The 23,522-nt window shown below is 40.8% G+C and overlaps 1 protein-coding gene across 2 annotated transcripts in view; it reads right to left on the bottom strand.

The window, feature by feature from the left end:
- Positions 1–23,522, bottom strand: part of ERC2 (ELKS/RAB6-interacting/CAST family member 2) — a 2,244,592-nt gene that overhangs the window by 902,141 nt on the left and 1,318,929 nt on the right. For both annotated transcript variants that reach the window (XM_069206453.1, XM_069206452.1), the window contains one exon: positions 515–655. In XM_069206453.1, coding sequence (XP_069062554.1) covers positions 515–655 — 141 coding nt within the window. The remainder of the gene's footprint in view (positions 1–514; positions 656–23,522) is intronic.

Here is a 23,522-nt window from a genome sequence, read left to right on the forward strand (position 1 = left end):
GGTACATTGGCGGTTTGGCTTGAGCCAAACCGCCAATGTCATAATTTGGGAAAAGGTTCCGCCAGCCTGTTGGCAGTACCTTTCCCCAAATTACCGCCACCCGCCAGGGTCATAATGACCCCCTTTGTTTTATAACTTTCAATTCTTATTAATTTACAATGGCTTGTCAGAACAATATTTTCATGAATAAGTACACAAACAGAAGTTTGTGCTATTTGCTGGTAGGAAAGTTTAGAGCAATGTAGCCTGGTTAGTATATTCAGAGAAAAAAACATGAATGATAAAAAGAGCTAGTGGAAAGTATGCAAATGATAACATGAATGAGATTGATTATAAGGGTTGATATTAGCACCTTTTAGTAGGAATTTACTATTGATGGGGCCTTAATTACATTACATTTTAAGACTGAGACTGTTATACATATGCATGCATGTACCAAAAAAAACAACTGATTAATAGGAAAGCAGGGACTCAATACATATTTCATATTTAATATTAAAAAAAAGGCTCTGACCTCTTTCTCTGTCAGTTCAACTTGTAAAGCATTAACTTTGTCCTTCAGATCTTTGTTTTCTTTCTTATAATTTTCAATCTCGTCCAGCCTTTCCCGATCATCTCGTTCCCTTTGTTCTTTCAAGCGTTCAATAATTCTTTCCTGTTACAAAACAGATAGTACCACAAGATTAACTATGAATTGGCAGTAAACGTTTTGTGATGTACTTTTCTTTCTATTATTAAATATTACTCTTTTGTCAGCTTAATTCGGACTCAAACAAAAAAGCACATTGAAAGTAGAAATAGTTCAAGTTTCTCTATGTATTGTCACCCTTCACAAATCTTCACTCAAACAAGATGCAAATACCTTCTTATTCAACATTTAAGTGAAAAAACCATTTATATAAGCACAGAACAGATATATAGAAAATCCCATTGTTCTAAGTATATATATATATATATATATATATATATATATATATATATATATATATATATATATACAGTATATATATATAGACAGATATTTCTTGTACATTACATTGTACATTAAATAAACCAAAATGAAGAAATTAAACTATTTCTAACTATGAAAGTAACAGAACATAGTGGCATAATGTTTACTATGTTTCCAGTAAATGCAACAGAATAAAGATGACTTTGAATAATGCCATTTACCTCTTCTATTCCATGAATCTGACTGTAAGTATCCAGATAGCCTTTACTTCTCATGAGGTATAATGTAGTCATGTTTCACAATGTGTACCACACAATATAATATAACATATTTTAGCCTGTCCCAATAGCCATATTGATACTGGGCTCGGTCTCCTAAGTTCTGATGACGCAGAAACGAAGGTTTTACATTTATTAGCGCATAAACGTAGTGCCGCAATAATCAAGTGTGACTTTAACCGAACTAATAAAGATTGTACGGGGACAAATCTGCCCTCAGAGTAGTTCGCCAACATTTGTAGGCGTGCTTTATATAACGTGATGTATTAGAATTGTACTAATCTGACATAACCGTAAACGTGTGCCATGATTTGCTTGTTTGAAATGTTTTAACTTAGCATAACTTTAGTGGAGGCTTCGGCCTAGTTGCCTTGTCTCACGGTTTAGATGCTCGTGTTTTTCTAATGTGCTAATAAAACGTGTATTCTTGCTTGAAGCTGTACTTTTCCAGTGAGATCGGTTCACATGCTTATCTTTAAGGTTTCGTGCCAGCCTGGCATCTTCTTCTTTGCTCCAAGGTCAATCTGCAGGTGCAGACAATGGAAGCTCTGAAAGTGAGTTAATTGGTAAAATATGTTGCAACTTACGTTCCCGACTCCAAGGATAATGTATGCCTAGGTAGAAGCTTGTGAATTGTTGTTTTTGATTGGACAATTTGAAGCCAACCTATGAACCCTCCAATGGAAGACCCTACTGGATTTGAACTGTTGATTATTTAAACCTGGTGCACAAGAAGAAAGCAGCCATTAGCCATTGGACCCATTGAGGACATTATTGCCCATTGCAGCCATTATGGCCCATCTTGCCGACCTCGTCATTTTGCCATCTTCTACGATGCCAATTGATGTTCGACGCCATTTTGAATGAGACTTTGATGCTTTCTCTAATCGAGAGAAAGAGACTTTAAGTAATTCTCGCTCTAGAGACTTTAACTTTGATTTGCCCCTTTGCATAAAGTAGTAGTTTTGTCCTTTTATCTTGCCGCTGTGAGGCAATTGCCCCGTCCACCCTGCCCCCTTTGCCCCCGTCCCATGCTGATCGAAACCGGTACCTGTGAGACGAAGACTTCCTTGAATGCTGATTGAATTTGGTAAATATGAAAGGAAAATGTACAATTGCATTGTGTTTCTTTTTAGGTAACCAACTGCTGATTTTTGATAAGAGCCCTAGTTAGGATTTTTCCAAATCAATGTTGCTAAATTGTTTTTTTGCATGAAGTCCCACATGCAGATGCTAATTTGAGGTTAGATGAGGATTCATTTGTTGCACGATGCAATTTGAGACCTTGTTATGCTGACTAATGTATGCAATTAGCCCATTACAGATTATAGTTTTAGTGGTTTGCGTTGCTATTATCGAATGCATTGTTATTCAAATGCTGCATAGATTGCATCTTTTCGCCGTTATGGACAGCTATTAATGTTCATTTACATATATCATTTGGTGTTGAGACACATTTATATCGTGCTAGCTTTGTTAATATAGGGAAATAAATTCATTAACTTTGAATGAACTAGTGTGGTTATTCATGGCCGAAAGGTCATGGTTCGCCGAAATGTTTTCTGGATTAATTGTGAAGTGTTATGTTGATCAGGGCATTGCTTATGTTCGTTATTGATTATTGATTTGATTAAATTGACTAATCTCGGGTGAAGAGAGCCCCACTTGGTCAAAAGATTCATCGACCCAAGAGCGTCCAAATACAGGTAATTTATTAGGACGGAACGCTCTATCAGTAGATGGTAGCAGAGGATGGTTTCGCCCTTTGGGACCCCACTCGAGAGGTATATGGTGTTGAATTGAAGGTTACGCTCTTTGAGACCCCACTCGAGAAGTATATGGTGTTGAATTAGATTTTTCTTGGGTAAAACAGATTGAGAAAATGATGATGCCCTAAGTCCCCCGCGACTTTCCCGGGATCTCGGAGCTTGCGAATGGAGAGAATGGAGGTGTGAAATCGGCGTTGGCGGTACTAGTGACGGTATGAGTGAAGTTAGGATTTTGCGCTTGCACAGCTTATTGCCGCAGATTGTTTGAAAAGGTTGCGAGGATTTTAGAGAATAGCGGAGGTGCGACTCCGAGTGTGAGAGTAGGGAAGTCGTCGAACTTCATGTGCATGTGGCGCTTTGTGCAGAAAAAGGTCCACATGGTTGTTGTTGTTGAGACGGGCCCTGCGAGGTCAAGAGACTCCGGAGTATGTTGAAAAGTGTATGAGACACTTGTTTTATGTTGTGGTCTGGTCGGTTTAATAGGTTGACCGGGCGTGGTCAACGAGTCGGTACGTGTGTTAAGGGAGTGGAAGAAAACTTCGACTTCGGGCTTTGACAAATTCTAAGTGCACTAGAATAGATCATTGACAAGTTGAGAGCAGAGTCTGCGGGTCAGAATTTGCTTGCGAAAGTGGGGACCGAGAAAGATGGAATAACTGCCGAGGCTAGTGAAAAATCCCTAAGGTCCTGAAGCGATTGTGTTACCCTTCCTGTAGTAAACCGACAGATCTGTTTTATTATTATTTGGTTGCTCGCGATACATGCCAGAAGTTGTTACGAGAGGAGCTGAGTGAAGGAGGACAAGCCGCGAGGCTTTGTCAGCCGCAGTGTGTGTGAGTGTGACGTCACTAGGAGCCGCGCTGGGATAGGTTGGTTGCAGAGAAGGGTCGCGCACGGATTGGACGCAGTCCGTGGGGCTCGATTGGAAGGGGAAAGGCAAGCGAAGAGTATTCCGGGAATTAAAGTCACTTATTGATTACAAACTTTGTGAAATAAAAGACGAGAAAATGAAATTTTTTAAAGCATTAAAGAGTGTGATGAAGGAGGAGTCTTACATTAAAGCGAGCGTAGGAGAGGAGACGCCACCCGAAGGTACACCAGCTTACATTGTAATGGAGGAAAAGGGGGTAGCTCCGTGCCTTTGGCTAAAGCAATGGCACAAGCTGACAGAGAGACATGGGAGCGTAGCGTTCCCGATCCATGGGACATTCAATATAAGGATCCTAGAGAATTTGAGATTCGCGATGTACGACATGAAGGTACCTCCAAGGCCAGCACAGTTTGAGGCTCTAGCGATTTGGGAACTAATGGCTAGACAGCAACAGCAAAAGAAGTTCGAGACCAGGATAAGAAAGGTAGAAAAGACACTAGCGGACGCTAGGTGGGATAATGCACAGAAGGTGTGGAGGTCAGATATATTGCAGGGGATAAAATTGTTTCCCGCAATTGCTAAGGAAGAAGAGGCGACAGGCAAGAAAGCTACCTGTAAGACAAACAGGAGGTGTTCCAAAGATAGAGAGGACGAGGAAAAGTTAAGGAGAGAAGACGAGTCAGAGGATGAGGAGTTCATCATGCAATTGCTGAACGACCGTCCACCACCTTATGTAGAGGGTGAACAAGGTCCAAGTACCAGTTCTGCCCCTCCGGCACCGGTACAGAATAATGAAACTCCGAATTCAGAAACGCCATTGGGATCTAAGGACCCGAGTTTACTGTTCACCCCGCAGATACCGCAGGTTAGGAGAATATATCCAGATGTGCCTATATTGAAAACAGCAGAAAATTATCAGCCGCAGGTCCCAAGGTACTACAGCAGTGACAACAGTACGGGAATGATTCTAGATCCAACCGTAATGGGAGTACAGAATGGTCGCAACCCAACATTGGCACAAGCTGAATCAACCCAGCTTTTGATGCCTCAAAAGCAGATGCAGGGGGGGACCGCACATGCTCAGATGACGGGGAGTCAGACGGGCATGCCGGCAATGATGACCCATAGTGTGGGAATGAACATGCCTCAGAACCTGGGGAATGGACAGAACCCAGATGCGATATCCCTACCCATTACTGTAGGTCCACCGGTACCTTTGTACATTCAGCCTAACTCAGGTATGAGCGGTCAAGGATCAGTGGTGCAGAGTGGAACGGAAAGGAGGTGCATAGAAAACACTCCAGAGACAACTCCGATAGCGGCTCTGCCAACTGGATCTGGGTCCTTGATGGAGTTTAGTCCCATATGTGCTCAGTTAACAGTGGTGAGGTCGAGTCCCCCACTGATGATACCGCTATCATCGAACACTGAAAAGTTGCCGCAACCATCAATGGCAGTCGATGTGAATGCTACACTGATGGGGTTGAATGCGCAACAGCTGACACAGTGGTTCAACAGTCTGAATTCCACACAAAGCTCAGCCAGTGGGAAGGGAGAAGACTATCTGAATAAGGTCAGGTTGAACATGGAAGCAGAAGAATTGGTGGAAGGGACTATGGGTTTGAATAGGTTAGAGTCCTACTCGGAAGAAGAGCTGAGGTATCTATGTCCCAGGATTACGAGAGAAGTGAACAAGGTACATAGAAGGTTGCAAGAAATAGCTGACAAAAACGGGGTTGAGATAGACAAGACAAAACACTTGAGCAGGAGCTATAGATTGGATTTCGGGACCACAGACTTTGAACACATGAGGTCAGCAGGCATGAAAACGCACCTTAGAGAATTGCTGCAGAGTGCACAAGTGTGGAGGTGCTTAGACAAATGGGAAAGTAGATGGGCAAAGAAAAAGGAAAAGAAGAAAGATAGTGTCCCAGAGCATAAGGAGAAAAGACCACAGAGTAGTGATGCAATAACCATGTTACCAATGAGGGAGACAGCAGGGGGAAAATTAATACATGTACCGTGGCACAGAAGCGACATTCAGTCTTTTACGGATGATTTTCCCAAACTGAGAGAGAAACCGATTGAATGGTATCAACAGACTGATAGGTTTGTGAAGCTTGCAAAATGTCTTTGGGAAGACCTGAACACCCTCTTTGAGATTGTGGTTCCGGCAGATTTGTGGGAAGACTGCAAAAGGGCTGTAGGTTGGCCGACAAGTGAACCAGAGAGAGACAGGGATACGGGTGCACCATCACCTATGGTAATGAGCTTGTACTATAAGGTGATTGAGCATTTGAAGACGAAGGTTGCCGCGAAAAATGTGGATTGGCAGAAGATTGATCGAACTGCCCAAGAGGCTAAAGAGTCAATTCATGGTTACTATGAGAGGTTGTTGAAGGCGTTCAAGAACTACAGTGGCACGGAAACAATAGAGGCGAAGGACATGCTTCATTTTGTGTTTAGATTTGTGGAAGGGCTGAGACCAGAGATAAGTCAGATGATAAAGACGCATTTGATTTGTTGGCAGTCGAAACCGATTGATGAGGTTTTGAATTATGCGAAATACTGTAGCGACGAAATTGAAGTGAAACAGAAAAGGTTGAAAGAGAAAGTGATGGTGATGCAACTTAAAGCAGCTCAGACAGGTTTGCAAGGGTTGCAAGGGTTCCAACAGCAGATACCGCAGCCGCAGCCGCAGGGAAACATGGTGTTTCAGCCACAGGTGAGAGGCAGAGGCAGAGGAGGCTTTGGGAGTAATGGTCCGGATTTGAACACTGTTGCGATTCCGAATGGTGTGCAGGCAATGAAAAGGGTGATGCCGTGTCACGTGTGCGGAATCGTCGGGCATTGGAAACGCGAGTGCCCGATGGTGGTGCAGGAAGGTGCAGGTGTTGGTCAGCAAAACAATGATGTCAATGCATTCCAGACAATGAGGGGACCGAAAATGAGAGGTCCAAACCCAAATTTTCAGACCATAAATCAGCTGCAGGGATTACAGCCCATGCAGCCGCAGCAGATGCAGATGCCCCGTATGCAGATGACGCAAATGCAGCCAATGCAACAGCAGTTTCCCATGGTACCTAATCAGCAAATGCAAATACCTTTGGCACCAGTGAGTCAGCAGCAAGTGATGGTTCCTCCACAGGTCTCGGGTCAGGTGATGAATACAAATGGCACAGTACAACAGTTCCCATTACACAGTGAGAATGGAATAAACAATGTATGGGAGAGTGAAAGTTCAGATGAGGAGGGAAATTGTGTGCTTGCAGCATCCTTGGAAGTTGATCAAAAGGGTCCATATGTGGAGGGAAGAGTTATGGGTCATCGTGTTTCATTCTTGGTTGACACAGGAGCCACACGTTCAACTGTTAGGAGCATTGAAGTACCAAATTTGCCACTCTCAGGGAGAACAGTTCAAGTAGTGGGAGTAGCAAACAGGCACCTGACGAACCCAATCACAGATCCAGTACAAGTCAGAATTGGTAACTATCAAGGGTCACATAATTTTGTGGTATGTGACTCAAGCCCGATAGCACTGTTAGGGAGAGACCTATTGTGCAAATTGGGATGTTCGATTATGTGTTCGAACGATGGAATTATAATTCAGACGAGCAGTGATGGGGAAGAAGAGGACAGTGTAGAAGGGGATGAGATGGAAACTGTCGATGAAGAATATCCTCTGATTAACCTTTTTCCGATGATAACTGAAGAAGATATTCCAGCTGAATTACGGGAAACAGTCGGAAAGGAAGTGTGGGATATGACAGGAAAAGAGGTGGGATTGGTGAAAGGAGTGGAACCAGTGAAAGTGACCGTAAAACCCAATGTAACCTTTCCCCAGACCCCTCAATATCACATGGCACAAGACACCCTCATGAAAGTCGCCCAACTCATTGACGAGTTTGTAAAACAAGGAGTATTGAAAGAAGTGTTAATCAGTCCATGTAATTCACCAATCATGGGACTAATAAAGCCGAGTGAAAAGGTCCGAATCGTGCAGGACTTGAGGAAAATAAATGACATCATAATTAAATGCTGCCCTGTAGTACCGAATCCAGCTGTGATAATGTTTCAAGTCCCTTGCGATGCCGAGTGGTTCTCAGTCATCGACTTGTCACAAGCATTCTTTTCGGTGCCTCTTCATGAGGACAGCCAATTTCTCTTTTGTTTCAAATTCTTAGACAGAGTTTACAGTTGGTGTCGAATTCCTCAAGGGTTTTCTGAGTCACCGTCAATTTTCAATCAGATTCTAAAGAAAGACTTGGAAGCGTTAGAATTGCCATTCGAGTCAACCCTAGTACAGTACATTGATGACTTACTGATTGCATCTAAGACAGAAAGTGGCTGCACAGCCGACACCATTGCTCTACTGAACCACTTGGGAAGGAATGGACACAAGGTGTCTCCTTCAAAGTTGCAGTTCTGTCAGAAGAAAGTGAAATACTTGGGTCATCAAATAGAGAAAGGGTCACGGAGAATAATGAAGGAAAGAATAACAAGTGTACTTCAAATGAGTCCACCAAAGACGAGGAGGGAGGTGAGGAAGTTTTTGGGGATGGTGAGCTACTGTCACAAGTGGATTCCCAACTTCTCAACTCTAGCAAAGCCTTTACTGAAACTGACCCAGAAGGATGCCTTGGATGAAATTGAGCTGAAAGGAGATGAGATGGATGCTTTTATTGAATTGAAAGAATGCATGTACAGGGCTCCAGCTTTAGGTATGCCTGATTACACAAAGCCTTTCACATTGTTTTGTCATGAACGTGATGCATGTTCTTTGTCTGTCTTGACCCAAGCCCATGGTGGCATAAACAGACCAGTAGCGTATTTTTCAGCTACTTTGGATCCGGTCGCAGCAGCACTGCCAGGGTGTTTGCGCGCCGTAGCAGCAGTTGGTATCAGCCTCACTCAGAGTGAAGGAATAGTGATGGGACACCCATTAACAGTCATGGTCCCTCACTCAGTTGAGATACTTTTGACCCGCTCCCGGACGCAACACATGACTGGAGCAAGACTCACAAGGTATGAAACAATAATTCTGGGCTCACCGAATGTGCAGCTGAAAAGGTGCACTACGTTGAATACAGCAACCTTGCTTCCCGGTGAAAATGCTGAAGTTGAGAACGCTGAAGACGTCGAGCACGACTGCCTTCAGGTGACTGAATTTTGCACAAAACCCCGACCTGATATTAGGGATACTAAGCTTGATGAAAATGACCATATTATTTTTGTTGATGGTTCATGTCTAAGAGATGGGTTGGGAATTTTGAAAGCAGGATATGCTGTATGTACTGTAACAGGTGTCTTGGAAGCATCCTGGCTTCAAGGAGTCTATTCCGCACAAGTAGCAGAGCTTGTAGCCCTTACAAGAGCATGCCAACTGTCTACATTGATGAAGGTTACCATTTACACTGACAGTCAGTACGGGTTTGGAATTGTGCACGACTTTGGGCAATTATGGTCACAGAGAGGTTTCCTGACCTCTTCAGGGTCCCCAGTGAAAAACGGGGAGAGAATAAGGGAATTGTTACACGCCATTCAGATGCCAGCCGAAATTGCAGTGGTAAAGTGTAGTGCTCATACAAAAGGACAGGACTATGTTTCCCTGGGAAATGCATATGCGGATCAAGTCGCAAGATTTTGTGCCTTGAACTGTATATTGCTCAGGGATGAATGGAATTTGATAAGTGAACCAGAACTCGAACTTGCGGAAGCATTTGCCTTGAAGGTCGTGGATACAATGGATGAACTAAAAGCATTACAGAATAGCGTCAGGGAGGATGAAAGAGTTTCCTGGATTAAGTCACAATGTACAAAGAGACCAGATGAGTTATGGGTTTCAAATGAAGGAAAATTTGTTTTTCCAAATAGTCTCTTATCGCAGCTAGCGCGGTTCTATCATGGGCAGGCTCACCTAGGGAGAGATGCCATGATAAGATTGTTCAAAACTGATTGGTTTAACCCCAGATTCCGTCAAGTTGCAGAAGCAGTTTGCCATCGTTGTGTCATTTGTCAGCAGATGAACCCAGGAAAGGGAACGGTTGTGAACGTGAGCCACATTGGCAGGGCGAGTGGCCCGTTCAGCAGAATGCAGATAGACTTTATTGAGATGCCTATGCATGGAGGTCTGAAGTATGTGTTGGTGATTGTGTGCATTTTTAGTCACTGGATTGAAGCATACCCCACACGTAGAAATGACAGCCTTACAGTTGCAAAACTATTGTTGAGGGAGTTGATACCACGTTTCGGATTCCCGATCTCTTTAGAATCGGATAGAGGAAGTCACTTCAATAACGAGGTGATAAAGTTACTTTGCGCAGCGCTGAACATTGAGCAAAAACTGCATTGTAGCTATCGCCCTGAAGCCTCAGGACTGGTGGAACAAATGAATGGTACACTGAAATCAAGAATGGCGAAAATATGTGCATCGACAAATTTGAAATGGCCTGACGCATTGCCTTTGGTGTTAATGTCAATGAGAAACACCCCTGACAGAAAGACTGGATTGTCCCCGCACGAAATTCTCATGGGCAGGGCCATGAGACTTCCTGCAGTTCCCGCAAACGCGCTTTTGAATATTACAGATGATATGGTGTTAGACTACTGCAAAGGTCTGGCTGACGTGGTTCGCTCTTTCTCTCACCAGGTGGAAGCAACCACCTTGCCACCGATCCAAGGTCCAGGACACACACTGAAAGCAGGTGACTGGGTCGTGATAAAGAAGCACGTGAGGAAGTCGTGTCTGGAACCCCGTTGGAAAGGCCCTTTCCAAGTGATCCTGACGACCACTACCGCTGTGAAGTGTGCGGGAGTTCCCAACTGGATCCACGCCAGTCATACAAAGAAAGTGTTGTGTCCCACAGATGAGGAAGTTGAAGCGCTGAAACTGCCAGTACCTGATAACAAAGTGCCGAGCGCTGAGACAGAGCAAAACAGAACTAGAAGCGAACAGGCAGAAATAGAGGAGAGAGAAATATTCTCTGAGGACGAAACAACCGATTCACTTGGGGAAGACCAAGGAGAAACCTCAGACAGCGACGAAGCAGCTGAAAGTGACAAAGAGCCTGAAGAAAGTAACGGTGACAAAGGGCTCGAAAAAGGTGAAGAAGCAGGAGAGCCTGATCAGAGGAGGGCTTTCCCAGAAGCAGACGGTACAGAAAAAGAAAAGGAAAACCTGATTGACTCCCCAGAAGGAGGGGACAAGGCAGAACAGAACAAAACTGTTCAAACTTCCTCAGAAGAGATCGCAGGTCCATCAAGTGGACACAGTGCAAAGAGAAGACCAAGTATATCACCAGTAAAACTAAGAACTAGAGAAACGTTGAACGACAGTGAAGGGCCAAGAGTGAAAGAGAAAAGAAAGGAAGTGTCTGTCGTGGTACCAACATCAAGTGAAGAAAAAGACTTGGCCAAAGAGGAAAGTACCAGTGAGGCAGAATCGAAGAGAGATGCAAAATTGAAAAGGAAAAGGATACCAAACAGGAGATATTCCGGTCCAGAATGGGCATATGTAGTCAATGACGATTGGACCGACGAATTTGTATCTCTTAGCCTCGAGAACGAAGAAGAAGAGATACCAATAGAAAAGAAAAGTTTTATGGACACTATTGATTGAAAAACTGATAAATGACATTGCTTGCTATAATCTAACGTGATACAACCAGCTGAGACATTGCTAAACCGGATGAGACATTTGCTAACTTGATAAGACTTTGATAACCTGATTGACTCTTAAACCCGATTTGAGACAACGTTGCTAACTGATAAAAGACTGAGTTATTGCCGAATTGAGACGAATGCTTCTAACCGATAAGTGACTGGGCTCCTGAAGAAAACTGTGTGAACATTGCGCTCGTTCATCTTTGTAACAAATTGCTAAATCGTTTCTTTATAAGTGCTTCTAGCTCTCTGATTCTATACAGATCATGACTAAGTACGCTACACAAAACAGTAGAGTGAAATATTGTAAATATGCGTGTATAGGCTTGATAACTGCATGTGTACTAATAATAATGGCAATAGTGCTTGCAACGCGTGGTAAGGGTGAGAATGAGAAAATTGATGCTTCTACTTCTGCTCCTGTTACTGTCACTGAACTAACCGCATTGAAAAGACTAGAATTAGATGAGAGACACTTGCATGATAAGAAGGAACTTTCGTATAATGTTTTCTATCGCCTACTAACAGAATATGTTGAGACTATGGATGCGAAAGATTGTTATGTGTGTACACAGATACCGACATCGGTAACGGAAGGGGTGACTTATCACCACATGCCTCTTACATATGGGATTACATGTAGTTTAGTAACTTTTAGATTTTATGGTCAAACTAACATACAGTATTTTTATTCAAATTATGATGTTACCTTTGCACATGTTCCTATAATAACGCAACTAAGCCAGATTGCTAAAGATTGGGATGCTAAAATAATGAGGGAATTTTTCGAGCCAATGCAACCTTTTGAAACAGCTCACGCTCATAGGGAAAACCTTACCTGCTCGCTCTCTGCAGTAGAAATAAGCTTTTTAGATCGCACAGATGATAGAAGGGCACAAATGAATGCGAAATTAGAAAAATAACTAAGTAAGAGGACTTCAGTAGATAATTATGCTTTTGCCGCAATAAAAACACAAGGAAAAATAGCTTTAGACGCTTGGCATGTAGGGAAATTTTGTATATATCGTGGTGAATCTTATTATGATAACATTTTCGTGGGAGCGAGTGAATGTAAACATACGTTTATCTTTAAGGCCAAATGGACATTCATGCTGAACGGACTTGACCCTGTCATACCTGGTGTATATTACATTTGTGGACATAATGCCTATTATCGTCTTCCAAAGGGATGGTGGGGGAGATGTTATTTGGGTATAGTGTTCCCAAAGGTTTATCAACTGGATGACCTATCGGTGATTCCAAAGACGCCTGGATCTCATCGTATCCAGAAAAGAGAGACCGCAGCTGCTGTGGTAGGAGATATATTTGGAGCCATGATTCCTTCATTGGGAGTTGTGTTGAATTCCATCAAAATAAGAAAGTTGTCTACTATAGTGGATAACATGTTGACAAAGTTTTCAGGTGCTATAATACTGATGGATGCTGAACTTGCAGCAGAAAGAGCTATGACTCTTCAAAACAGGCTTGCCCTAGACATTCTTTTAGCAAAGGATGGCGGCGTTTGCAAAATGCTTGGTGCGCGTCACTGTTGCACGTATATACCAGACAACAGTGTGAAGATTAAAACAATGCTTGCAAATCTAACAAAAGAGAGTGCAGACTTGAAGGAATTGAAAGAACCAGGAGCTTGGGAGAAGGTTGGAAAGGGAGTTGCTTCAGTGGGAAATTGGCTTGGTGGCATTTGGAATGGAATATTACTAAAAATAATACAGGGAATACTAATAGTACTAATTTGCATCTTTGGGATTTGGGGAATAAAGAGGGGAATACTAATGATCATGGCAAGAATTAAGAGAAGGAAGGAAGAGAAAATGATGAAAAGAATGGCAGAAGAATACAAGGCAAGAACAAGGGGAACTAAAAGGCAAAGAGAACTGACAGAATTTTAATGGAATAAAATTTGTGGGAATAGTTTTGTGTGATGACAAATAGTCATCAGAGGAGGGATTGATGACGCAGAAACGAAGGTTTTACATTTATTAGCGCATAAACGTAGTGCCGCAATAATCAAGTGTGACTTTAACCGAACTAATAAAGATTGTACGGGGACAAATCTGCCCTCAGAGTAGTTCGCCAACATTTGTAGGCGTGCTTTATATAACGTGATGTATTAGAATTGTACTAATCTGACATAACCGTAAACGTGTGCCATGATTTGCTTGTTTGAAATGTTTTAACTTAGCATAACTTTAGTGGAGGCTTCGGCCTAGTTGCCTTGTCTCACGGTTTAGATGCTCGTGTTTTTCTAATGTGCTAATAAAACGTGTATTCTTGCTTGAAGCTGTACTTTTCCAGTGAGATCGGTTCACATGCTTATCTTTAAGGTTTCGTGCCAGCCTGGCATCTTCTTCTTTGCTCCAAGGTCAATCTGCAGGTGCAGACAATGGAAGCTCTGAAAGTGAGTTAATTGGTAAAATATGTTGCAACTTACGTTCCCGACTCCAAGGATAATGTATGCCTAGGTAGAAGCTTGTGAATTGTTGTTTTTGATTGGACAATTTGAAGCCAACCTATGAACCCTCCAATGGAAGACCCTACTGGATTTGAACTGTTGATTATTTAAACCTGGTGCACAAGAAGAAAGCAGCCATTAGCCATTGGCCATTACCCATTGCACCCATTGAGGACATTATTGCCCATTGCAGCTATTATGGCCCATCTTGCCGACCTCGTCATTTTGCCATCTTTTACGATGCCAATTGATGTTCGACGCCATTTTGAATGAGACTTTGATGCTTTCTCTAATCGAGAGAAAGAGACTTTAAGTAATTCTCGCTCTAGAGACTTTAACTTTGATTTGCCCCTTTGCATAAAGTAGTAGTTTTGTCCTTTTATCTTGCCGCTGTGATGCAATTGCCCCGTCCACCCTGCCCCCTTTGCCCCCGTCCCATGCTGATCGAAACCGGTACCTGTGAGACGAAGACTTCCTTGAATGCTGATTGAATTTGGTAAATATGAAAGGAAAATGTACAATTGCATTGTGTTTCTTTTTAGGTAACCAACTGCTGATTTTTGATAAGAGGCCTAGTTAGGATTTTTCCAAATCAATGTTGCTAAATTGTTTTTTTGCATGAAGTCCCACATGCAGATGCTAATTTGAGGTTAGATGAGGATTCATTTGTTGCACGATGCAATTTGAGACCTTGTTATGCTGACTAATGTATGCAATTAGCCCATTACAGATTATAGTTTTAGTGGTTTGCGTTGCTATTATCGAATGCATTGTTATTCAAATGCTGCATAGATTGCATCTTTTCGCCGTTATGGACAGCTATTAATGTTCATTTACATATATCATTTGGTGTTGAGACACATTTATATCGTGCTAGCTTTGTTAATATAGGGAAAAAAATTCATTAACTTTGAATGAACTAGTGTGGTTATTCATGGCCGAAAGGTCATGGTTCGCCAAAATGTTTTCTGGATTAATTGTGAAGTGTTATGTTGATCAGGGCATTGCTTATGTTCGTTATTGATTATTGATTTGATTAAATTGACTAATCTCGGGTGAAGAGAGCCCCACTTGGTCAAAAGATTCATCGACCCAAGAGCGTCCAAATACAGGTAATTTATTAGGACGGAACGCTCTATCAGTTCCATCACAGCCTTCAATATTAGAGTGCAAAGTTAATTGGTACCTGTGGCACTTGAGAGGTGAAAATAATATGAAATGCAGCAGTAAGCTAAAAAGGATGGGTAGAAACCCCATAGGCAACAAACAAAATGGTAAAATTAGAGTGGCCCCAGGATAAATGTATAATGACTAGTGTCCAAGTTGTATTGGCATTGAAAAGAGATGTAGTCTAACATTGCTTGCAGCAACATGAAGTTCTTGGCAGAGAGCCAATGTGCTTAAATATGAAGATCCCATGTTTAAACTTTTTTTAATTTGCATACCTGATACATTTTTAAATCCAGAGCTAGGTTTGGATCCATTCATTAGGGGTGAGTACAAAGCGCTCCATCCGTCTTCTCTCTTTAGGGGGATTTTAACCACGCCCATGTTACATCAGTCACTTTCATTGGTTCGTGGGATTGCCTTTTAAAATCTGCTTGTTTTCATTTGTGAAAGGCATGCATACAGTCATGCCTTTCCGGTGTTTAGCCCTCCTCGAGAGCATACAAGGCTCCATGTTTTCCATTTGGTTACTGGACTACTTTTTCTCTTTATTTTGCCAGACATGATCGCACTGTGTTTTACACTCTTTTAGTTTTTCATTTAATGTGGCAAGAAAAGTCTGGTTAGGAGTTTACAACGCTAAAAGCTCTAACTCGACGTAATGCGAGACCCGTTGCATTGCAAATGCTTGTTTTTAATTCTGCATGTGACAATTGGCAAATTGCATTGTGGATTCTATGGTTGTGATATCACAATCTTCTCTCATATATTTTTTTAATTGAAGCTGGTTAATGCTCATTTATTAGAACTGCAGCCATAACTGGCAAGGCAATTCATTTATTATGATGATTTCTGTTTTCCTTATTAGAAAAGGTAATGACTGTGTATAAGGTGAAACTATTTTTATGGGAGACAGGAAGAGGACCGATTAAACAGGTGGATATGAATTTAAGTCACACACAACAGGCTGCCAACTCATGGATAATATACTCAACCACTCAACAATTACTACATTCACACAAAGTTACTTGGGAGGGCATCCATCTGCCTTGTCCAGGCTAATCAATAATATAGGAAAATCTGAATACTATTGTGTTTTAAGCAAATGGTTGTGTCCATTATTAAAGACATTGGTGGTCATTTTAAATCTATTTACTTAGTTTTGGTGCTCCCATTTTCAAACGCATCAGGGAAATAAGTGATTAATTTGAAATGTGCACATGCGGGTATATGCCCTCAAATGAGCACATTTTGATGACTTTCAGGGATTCCTGCACTTTTAATAAGCTGTAATAGGCATGGATTTCCAGATGCACAACTAGAGAATCTTCATGAATTCCATTTCCACATGTGCTAAATATACACTGGTATATTTGATCTTGTGAAAGATGCACAGCATGAGCAGATGCACTTGCTAAATATTGTCCACGTGGTAAATTCCCTTTCTCTATGGCCCAAACAATTTTGGAGCTGTTCTAATCTCAAGCTCATTCTGGAAAGGGATTTAAAAGAGTTTTGTACCACAAAATCACTTGACATTCCTTTTTCTGAACACCTACTTTGTGATTTACTGATACAAAAATTGTTGGATGAGTAAAGCACTTACAGACAGACATACCTTCAAAAATGGATCCAATTTTAAGCAAAAGTGGGATTTAAGGAATCAACTCTGTTACAACATACTCTTTGAGGCCAGAATGTACATAATCTCAGATCAGTTACAGACAAAATACTTAACAACCATACAAATTGATGAATAAGCTGTTACAAGGTAGTCAATTCTAATTTACAGAACAGTGGGCCACTAAGGAGCAATTATTGACAATCCACACACATTAGACAATAAGTAATAAGCTTACTTTCTTAGAAAAATCGTATTCACATTTATGAGAAGATATCACAAATAAAAACTCTAGGACACTAATCTATTCTGCTTCTTTTGTGTACAATATCACATGCCACCTCAGAGAGAATGAAAGATTGGGAATAAAAAGGAGGAGGTTAGGAAATTAGACAAATTAAAACAAAAAAGAGGGCAATTCACACCATTAAACCATGATGTCAAATATTAAATATACTCCAGATATTCACACATTTTGCCACAATATCTTTTCTTGTATCTAGTAAATACTCCTTGCTATAGAGAGGACAATTGAGACAGCTGATCATCTGTTGTAATTCACATTCTAATACTTTGTTAAGTGTAACAAATATGTTGACTCCCTTTATTGTATGAAGAGACATAAAGCATTTGAACACTAGATTGTCTTTTATGTCCACATTTCCAGCAATTATAATTTGCAGCAAGACCTACATTTCTGAATTGTGGTGTGTTAATTTTGGTTTTAGGTTAGGGTAATTTTTCACAATTTTAGAATTACAGTTCCAAAACATAGAGGTTCCAAACATGATATGTTGAGGCTGACCTTGATTAGGTTAATGGTCTCTGTTAATCCCTTCTGTCTGACTCTAATAATCTTCTTCTCACACTATTGGGTGAGAGCACTTTATTAAGTTAAAAATCACCCATACTATTTATACTTCATGAACCAAACTAACTTTTGAAACATACCTTTCAAACAAGAAAATAGCATCACAAGCATTTTTTTTGCCTAACCAATCAGATCTTCATTTCTTTCTAAAAATATTATTTATACATTTTCCCATTGTTTGTGATCTCAGTTGTTTTCCCACACTGAAATATGGATCAAAAAATTATAGTCCATCTCTTTTTTAGATGTCATTTTCCTGAATATTTGCCATGAATAAAATGCTAGTCATATCTCTGAAGAAGTAACTCTTCACACTAAATCATGGCTTTCATTAGTTATTTAATGAAGGGTTCCAACTGCAAAAAAAACTTGCTTAGCCAGGTAGTTGATGCAAAAATTACAGTATATAGAATTGTCCCAAAACGGAAAAGCCTCCGCTCCCTCACAGTGGGAACTCTGTAGATTTATAGACTACATTTTATGTGTTATCACTTCTCCAGACAAAATAACTTAAAATGTTTTCTATCATAATAAAAATGGAAATGGACATTTGGCAATCAGGTTATTAAAAATGTAAAGGTAGTTAGAAAGAATGGTAATTTCAGGTAAGGTAATCCTTCCCACAAACCAATGTATATTTGTTTCATCTTTCGAAATTCCTTGTTGTTTTTTTTTTGTTTACAGGGTCCACATTTCACGGGGAACTCTGATTTATACCCTACGAAATTTAAGTTCACAAGTATTCAAAACTAGAATACTAACCTATGAAATTTAACTGGGGTGAATGAGCTTTGATCTGTGATTCTGACAAAAAGGAAATTCTTGTCTTACTACAGTTCACTACGGAATCTAAGATTTCACCCATTGTTTTAATAAGGTGTAACACTTATGGTAAAGTAAATGCAGACTCAGAGATCACGATGAGCGTGCCATTCACAAAACAGGATGACTTTGCACTTATGTTACCCACTTTAACTCCTATAATGATATTTGATTCCCTAAGTGCATTTTGAAGTGGTTCAATGGTTATGAAAAAAACAGTGGTGATAAAAGACGCCTTTATAGTATAGTTCACAAACCTTAATGATTCAGAAAGTATGACATTGTTGTGAGTACTAATAATACTACTCTGATAAAATTAGCAACTCAAAGGAAGATTGCCCATTGGGAAGCATCAATCAAACAATACTTGCATGTCAAATGTTTTTCATACCTACATAGAAAGTGTTGGGCATGGCCCTCTCTACAGGGTCACCCCAAACCTTTTGCCTTTTGTATTTACACCTCCCATATTTGCTGAGCTTATTTTGTTGGCTTTAGGCCTCTGTGCATTTTCCCACTGCTAACTAGTGTTAATGTTCTTATGCTCTTTCCCTAAAACATGGTAACATTTGCTTACATCTGATTAGCATATTTAATGTACCTATAAATCCCTGGTTAAGTGGTATACCATGTGCCCAGCTGTAGCATTCATGTGCCACCCACTTATCTAACTTAAAGCATGTCCCTGGCTTGCCAATGCAGCCTAAATACAGTTTTAAACTGCACCTTCAACTTGGCAATATAGGCCCCTTGTCAAGCCTATACACCCTTTTCATTGCATATAAGTTGCTCCTAAGGTATGCCTTAGGTAGCCTATAGAGCCAAGTGCATTACAATTAAAAGGCTGGATATGTATGTTTAAGTTTTACATGTCCTCGTAGTAAAAAGCCCCTACCTTTGTTTCTCACTACTGTGAGGTCTACCTGTACCGTAGGATAACTCTGAGAAGTCTTATTATATTTAATATGTGGCAACATTTAACTGGGAACAGGTAGACTTTTCATGTTTGGTGTCTGAGACATTGCAATGAAAAATCCTTGTTAATGGTAAAGTTGGATTTTAAGTTACAATTTTGAAACTGCCTCTTTTAGAAAGTTTGCATTTTACTGCCCTAACTATTTGGAGTCTGCAGCCTGTTCCTGGGTCACCTGACTAAGCGTAGCTGACAGTTGACCTTTGTTAATTCCTCACAGATAGCTATACAATAGAGGGATAAGGTGTGCCTGGAAGGCCCATCAACTGCAGGATCGGGGGGCTCAGCTGGGGACAGACTCACTTGCAATTGAGTATGCTGTGCTCTGTCTTAACACAAAGGACTTATCACCCCTCTATTGTTCATGTAGCAAGCTTGGAGCCAGGACAGGGGAGGTAGAAAATGTCATAATTTCAAAGGAAATTCTCTAGAAACTTCTTCTACTTCAAAAGAGGCACCAAGTATAAAAATGGGACCCTCAGACCTGACTTTCTGAACCTGCAGAAGGACTCTCAGAGAACTGCCTGCTGTTATGGCCAGTTGTGTAGTTTTGGATACTGCTTTGCTGCACCTGGAAGGACTGCTTTGCTGTCTGAAGCATGCCTTGAATGACCCAAGGCCTGCCCTGCTGTTTGAGCCCTGCTCCTCTTCTTGAACCCAGAACTACCTGAGTGCGCAGTGCTGTTGCATGCCAGATACATTTTGCTAAAACCCCTTTTCCATGCCCATGTAGTTTGAACATGTAACAATGTAAGGAATCTTGTGTTCGCCATCACCGAGCCCACTGGGCTGCCCAAAATTGGCAACTACATTAGCATCACACAAGCATATCCAAAAGATGGAATCAAGGACTCATAAACTGCACATATGGAATGGACAACTCTGGAACAAGCCTGCCTCCAACAAAGCATGGTGACCACATAAGCACTGCCCACTCACCTAGTCACTCCTGGGCAGCTAAAATTCTCTAAAAGCACAGTAACATCCATAGATCAGCAATGACGCCAAGAAGTGACCTAATTGCCCCAAAAGGGTCATGCCCCCCAAAATACACCCAATACAGATTGTTTAAGTGCCCTCTGCACATATAAATGCATCCAGTCACTCCTTTACCCGCTCTTTATTCTAGTTATTAGCACTTTAACAGATACATGCACTTTATAACACTCACGTCTAGCTCTTCAACTATGACCAAGCACTTTGCAACTACCTATGGATGAAACCCCTTATAACCTACTCCAGACTATTGAATAGATAGACGCTGTTATACCATTTTACTGAATTCATTTATCTATGTTAAAATTGTATTCCTTTAAATCTACCAGGGGGTTAAGCTCAGGTTAATTTAGAGGCTTTAGTGATTCACCCTGACAGGAATTGTGGCTGCTGCTTGAGCAGGGTTATCACCTCACTCAACTAGCAACAACATTTCTCACATAACCTGTTATAAAAGGATAATTCAATAAAGCAAATATATTGTTTGGATATTCCATCCTATAAGCAATACTGGAGAGGGGTGCATGATAATGTTCAATAATGTCTGTTTTTATTACAGCACTATTTCTAGAAAATTAAACTAGGGCAAACACCTACATGTAGCACATATATCAAATTGTCATTCCACGGGTCGCAGCATGACCCATGACTCACTCAACTGCCTCCTTGGTGTCCCATATTACACGTTGAGGAGCCCTAAACATTTACCTGGATCCTGGGTAGTCCTGCTGAGGGCCCCAGGGACACTCTTTGCCTCTCTTGTCGGGTGGGCTTGAGGCATATTCTTGCTCTCTGTATCTTCTCCCTCCCCGAATTTCTGGGGAAGATTTTTTTTTTACTAAATCCATTATGAAGGTTCTATCATGCATTCCTGCCAGCATCTCCAATCCATCATGGCAGCCTTGCTTCTTCCTCAGTGTCAATTCCTGTTTTGGGGTATATGAGTAGCAGAATTGTCTTTCTTCTTGCATTGCAACACTCCTCACTCCTGCTAGTGTATCCTTGCTCCTGCTAGTGTGTCCTTGCTACTGCTGGTGTTTGCTCGCTCCTGCTGGTGTTTCCTCACTCCTGCTGATGTCTCCTTGCTCCTGCAGGTGATTCTTGCTCCTGTTGCTACCTTTTCTAAACCTTTCTTATCTCCTGGTTCTTGGCATTTCTACTTGCCTTATCTGCAGCTTCTGTGCTTTGAGGCAGTCCTGGTCTTCAACCTTCAGTACCACTCATCATCAACCTCCTTGAAGTCTCCAACCACTATCAGAGGTTTTTTCCCTTTGGGGTTTTTCCTCTTGGGGGCTGCTTCTGGAGGGCACTCCCTAGTTCGACATTCTGTCAGCGGCATCGTGGCTACCAGAAGTAGTCACCCATACTTTTGGCAGACATCGAAACTCAGAACCTGGACTGGCTGATTTTTCCATCACTCCAAGGCTAGAAATAGAAGTCTGTCTAATGAGGAGCCTGACACACATATATAACAACCGTTTAAAGACAACATAAACTCAAACACATGAAAAAAGTCCTCAGTGAGAGGCCTCAAATCCATTTCTTCAAGTCCATTACATTGCAGATATTTTTCACAGGATGGACATCTTCAGAGATACAGTCAACATTTCAATCATATTTTAACAAACCCTCAAGATGCAGTGAGGTCAGGGATTTTATAAATACACCACCAAAATTCATGCACTTCAAAGTACACCATAAGTATTGCCAATTTATATTATAGGAGGTCTTCTCAGAGTCAGTATTTAGCAATACATTTGAAATACATGTCTTTGGTGAAACGTTTAAGGTCAAAAACTTGGCAAGTATTATTTCTACCCTACCTGCTTGTATAAAACCTGTCTAATATTTACAAACTAGTGTTGCCATCACATTCAGATATTGAACCCTCCTATAATAGTCACAGTCTTATATGAAATCCCCTATGCTGGTGAAACTCTTATAGTAAACATTGAATGTACTGTATAGGAATAGCAATCCTACAAAACAAAACATTATTTTATGAAGAACCTACCATTATCATAAATTCTTTGAAGTGTTCAAGAAAGTGTCTCAGTTCAATATTTTAGTTATACGTTTCAGAAGAAAAAGGCATGGTTGGTCCTTGAAAGACCTGTAAAATCGATTCGTAGCACCACCAGGAACTGGCCTGACCAGGGGATTTGCACATTTTTAAGGAATTAATCGGAATAATTATTGAATGCTTAGTAATTGGTGTAGATAACACATTCCTATCATATATTGAAGGTATATGTATATGAAAATTATTCAGAAAGACATTCGCATTCTGTATACTTATTTGCTTTTCATTGTGCATTTTTTAGTGAAATGGTCATTGATATCTGACCTCCTTTACCTAGTAGTCTTACTTTTTATTTGAACAATGTTTAACCTTTTCATGTTCTTCCCAAAATATTTGATAGAGTTTTTCTGCCTTCACTTGCAAAAGATTCTCCAGTCTTACCTAGCTTAGGTCACCCCTTCCTAGTTCTTGCATTTTCCAGATTCGCCTCTGTTTCTTTTCCCACTGCTTCAGGTCTTATTCCCTGTCCAATCGATTCCTACTTTTCTTCTATGAATATGAAGCTAAGCCTAGCGTGTTTACACTTGACAGCTGTTTTCAGTGCTTGCCATCCTACACTGCCAACTTCCTATTATCCTAGGTGTGATCTTCCATATTCCGAAATTTCTGATTTCAATGTTTTCACCAAATCTAAATTTTTCAAAAGGAAGGAATTAACTCTAGATTGCAATTCGTGGGAATTTCTTCATCCAAATCTATCAATGTAGTCACATTGGTGTAGTCTGAAATCAGTATGTCTTCTATGCCTGCATTCTAATACGCTTAATAGTTGTTAACTATTGATTATTAATTTTGTGAAGTCACAGAACTGTGTCTCCCTAAAACAAACTTATTCTATTCTGATCTGTCATGTGTCAGTGGGGAATAATTAGTTGATTCATAATTGTAATTTAATAATTATTAACTAATGTGATTGGTACAACTATAATATAGTATGCATTGACTTTCATATTTTAGTATGTCTCACTGCTATAATGTGTTTAT

This window comes from Pleurodeles waltl, chromosome 9 (genome assembly GCF_031143425.1).
Source record: "Pleurodeles waltl isolate 20211129_DDA chromosome 9, aPleWal1.hap1.20221129, whole genome shotgun sequence".
Classification (NCBI taxonomy): Eukaryota; Metazoa; Chordata; class Amphibia; order Caudata; family Salamandridae; genus Pleurodeles; species Pleurodeles waltl.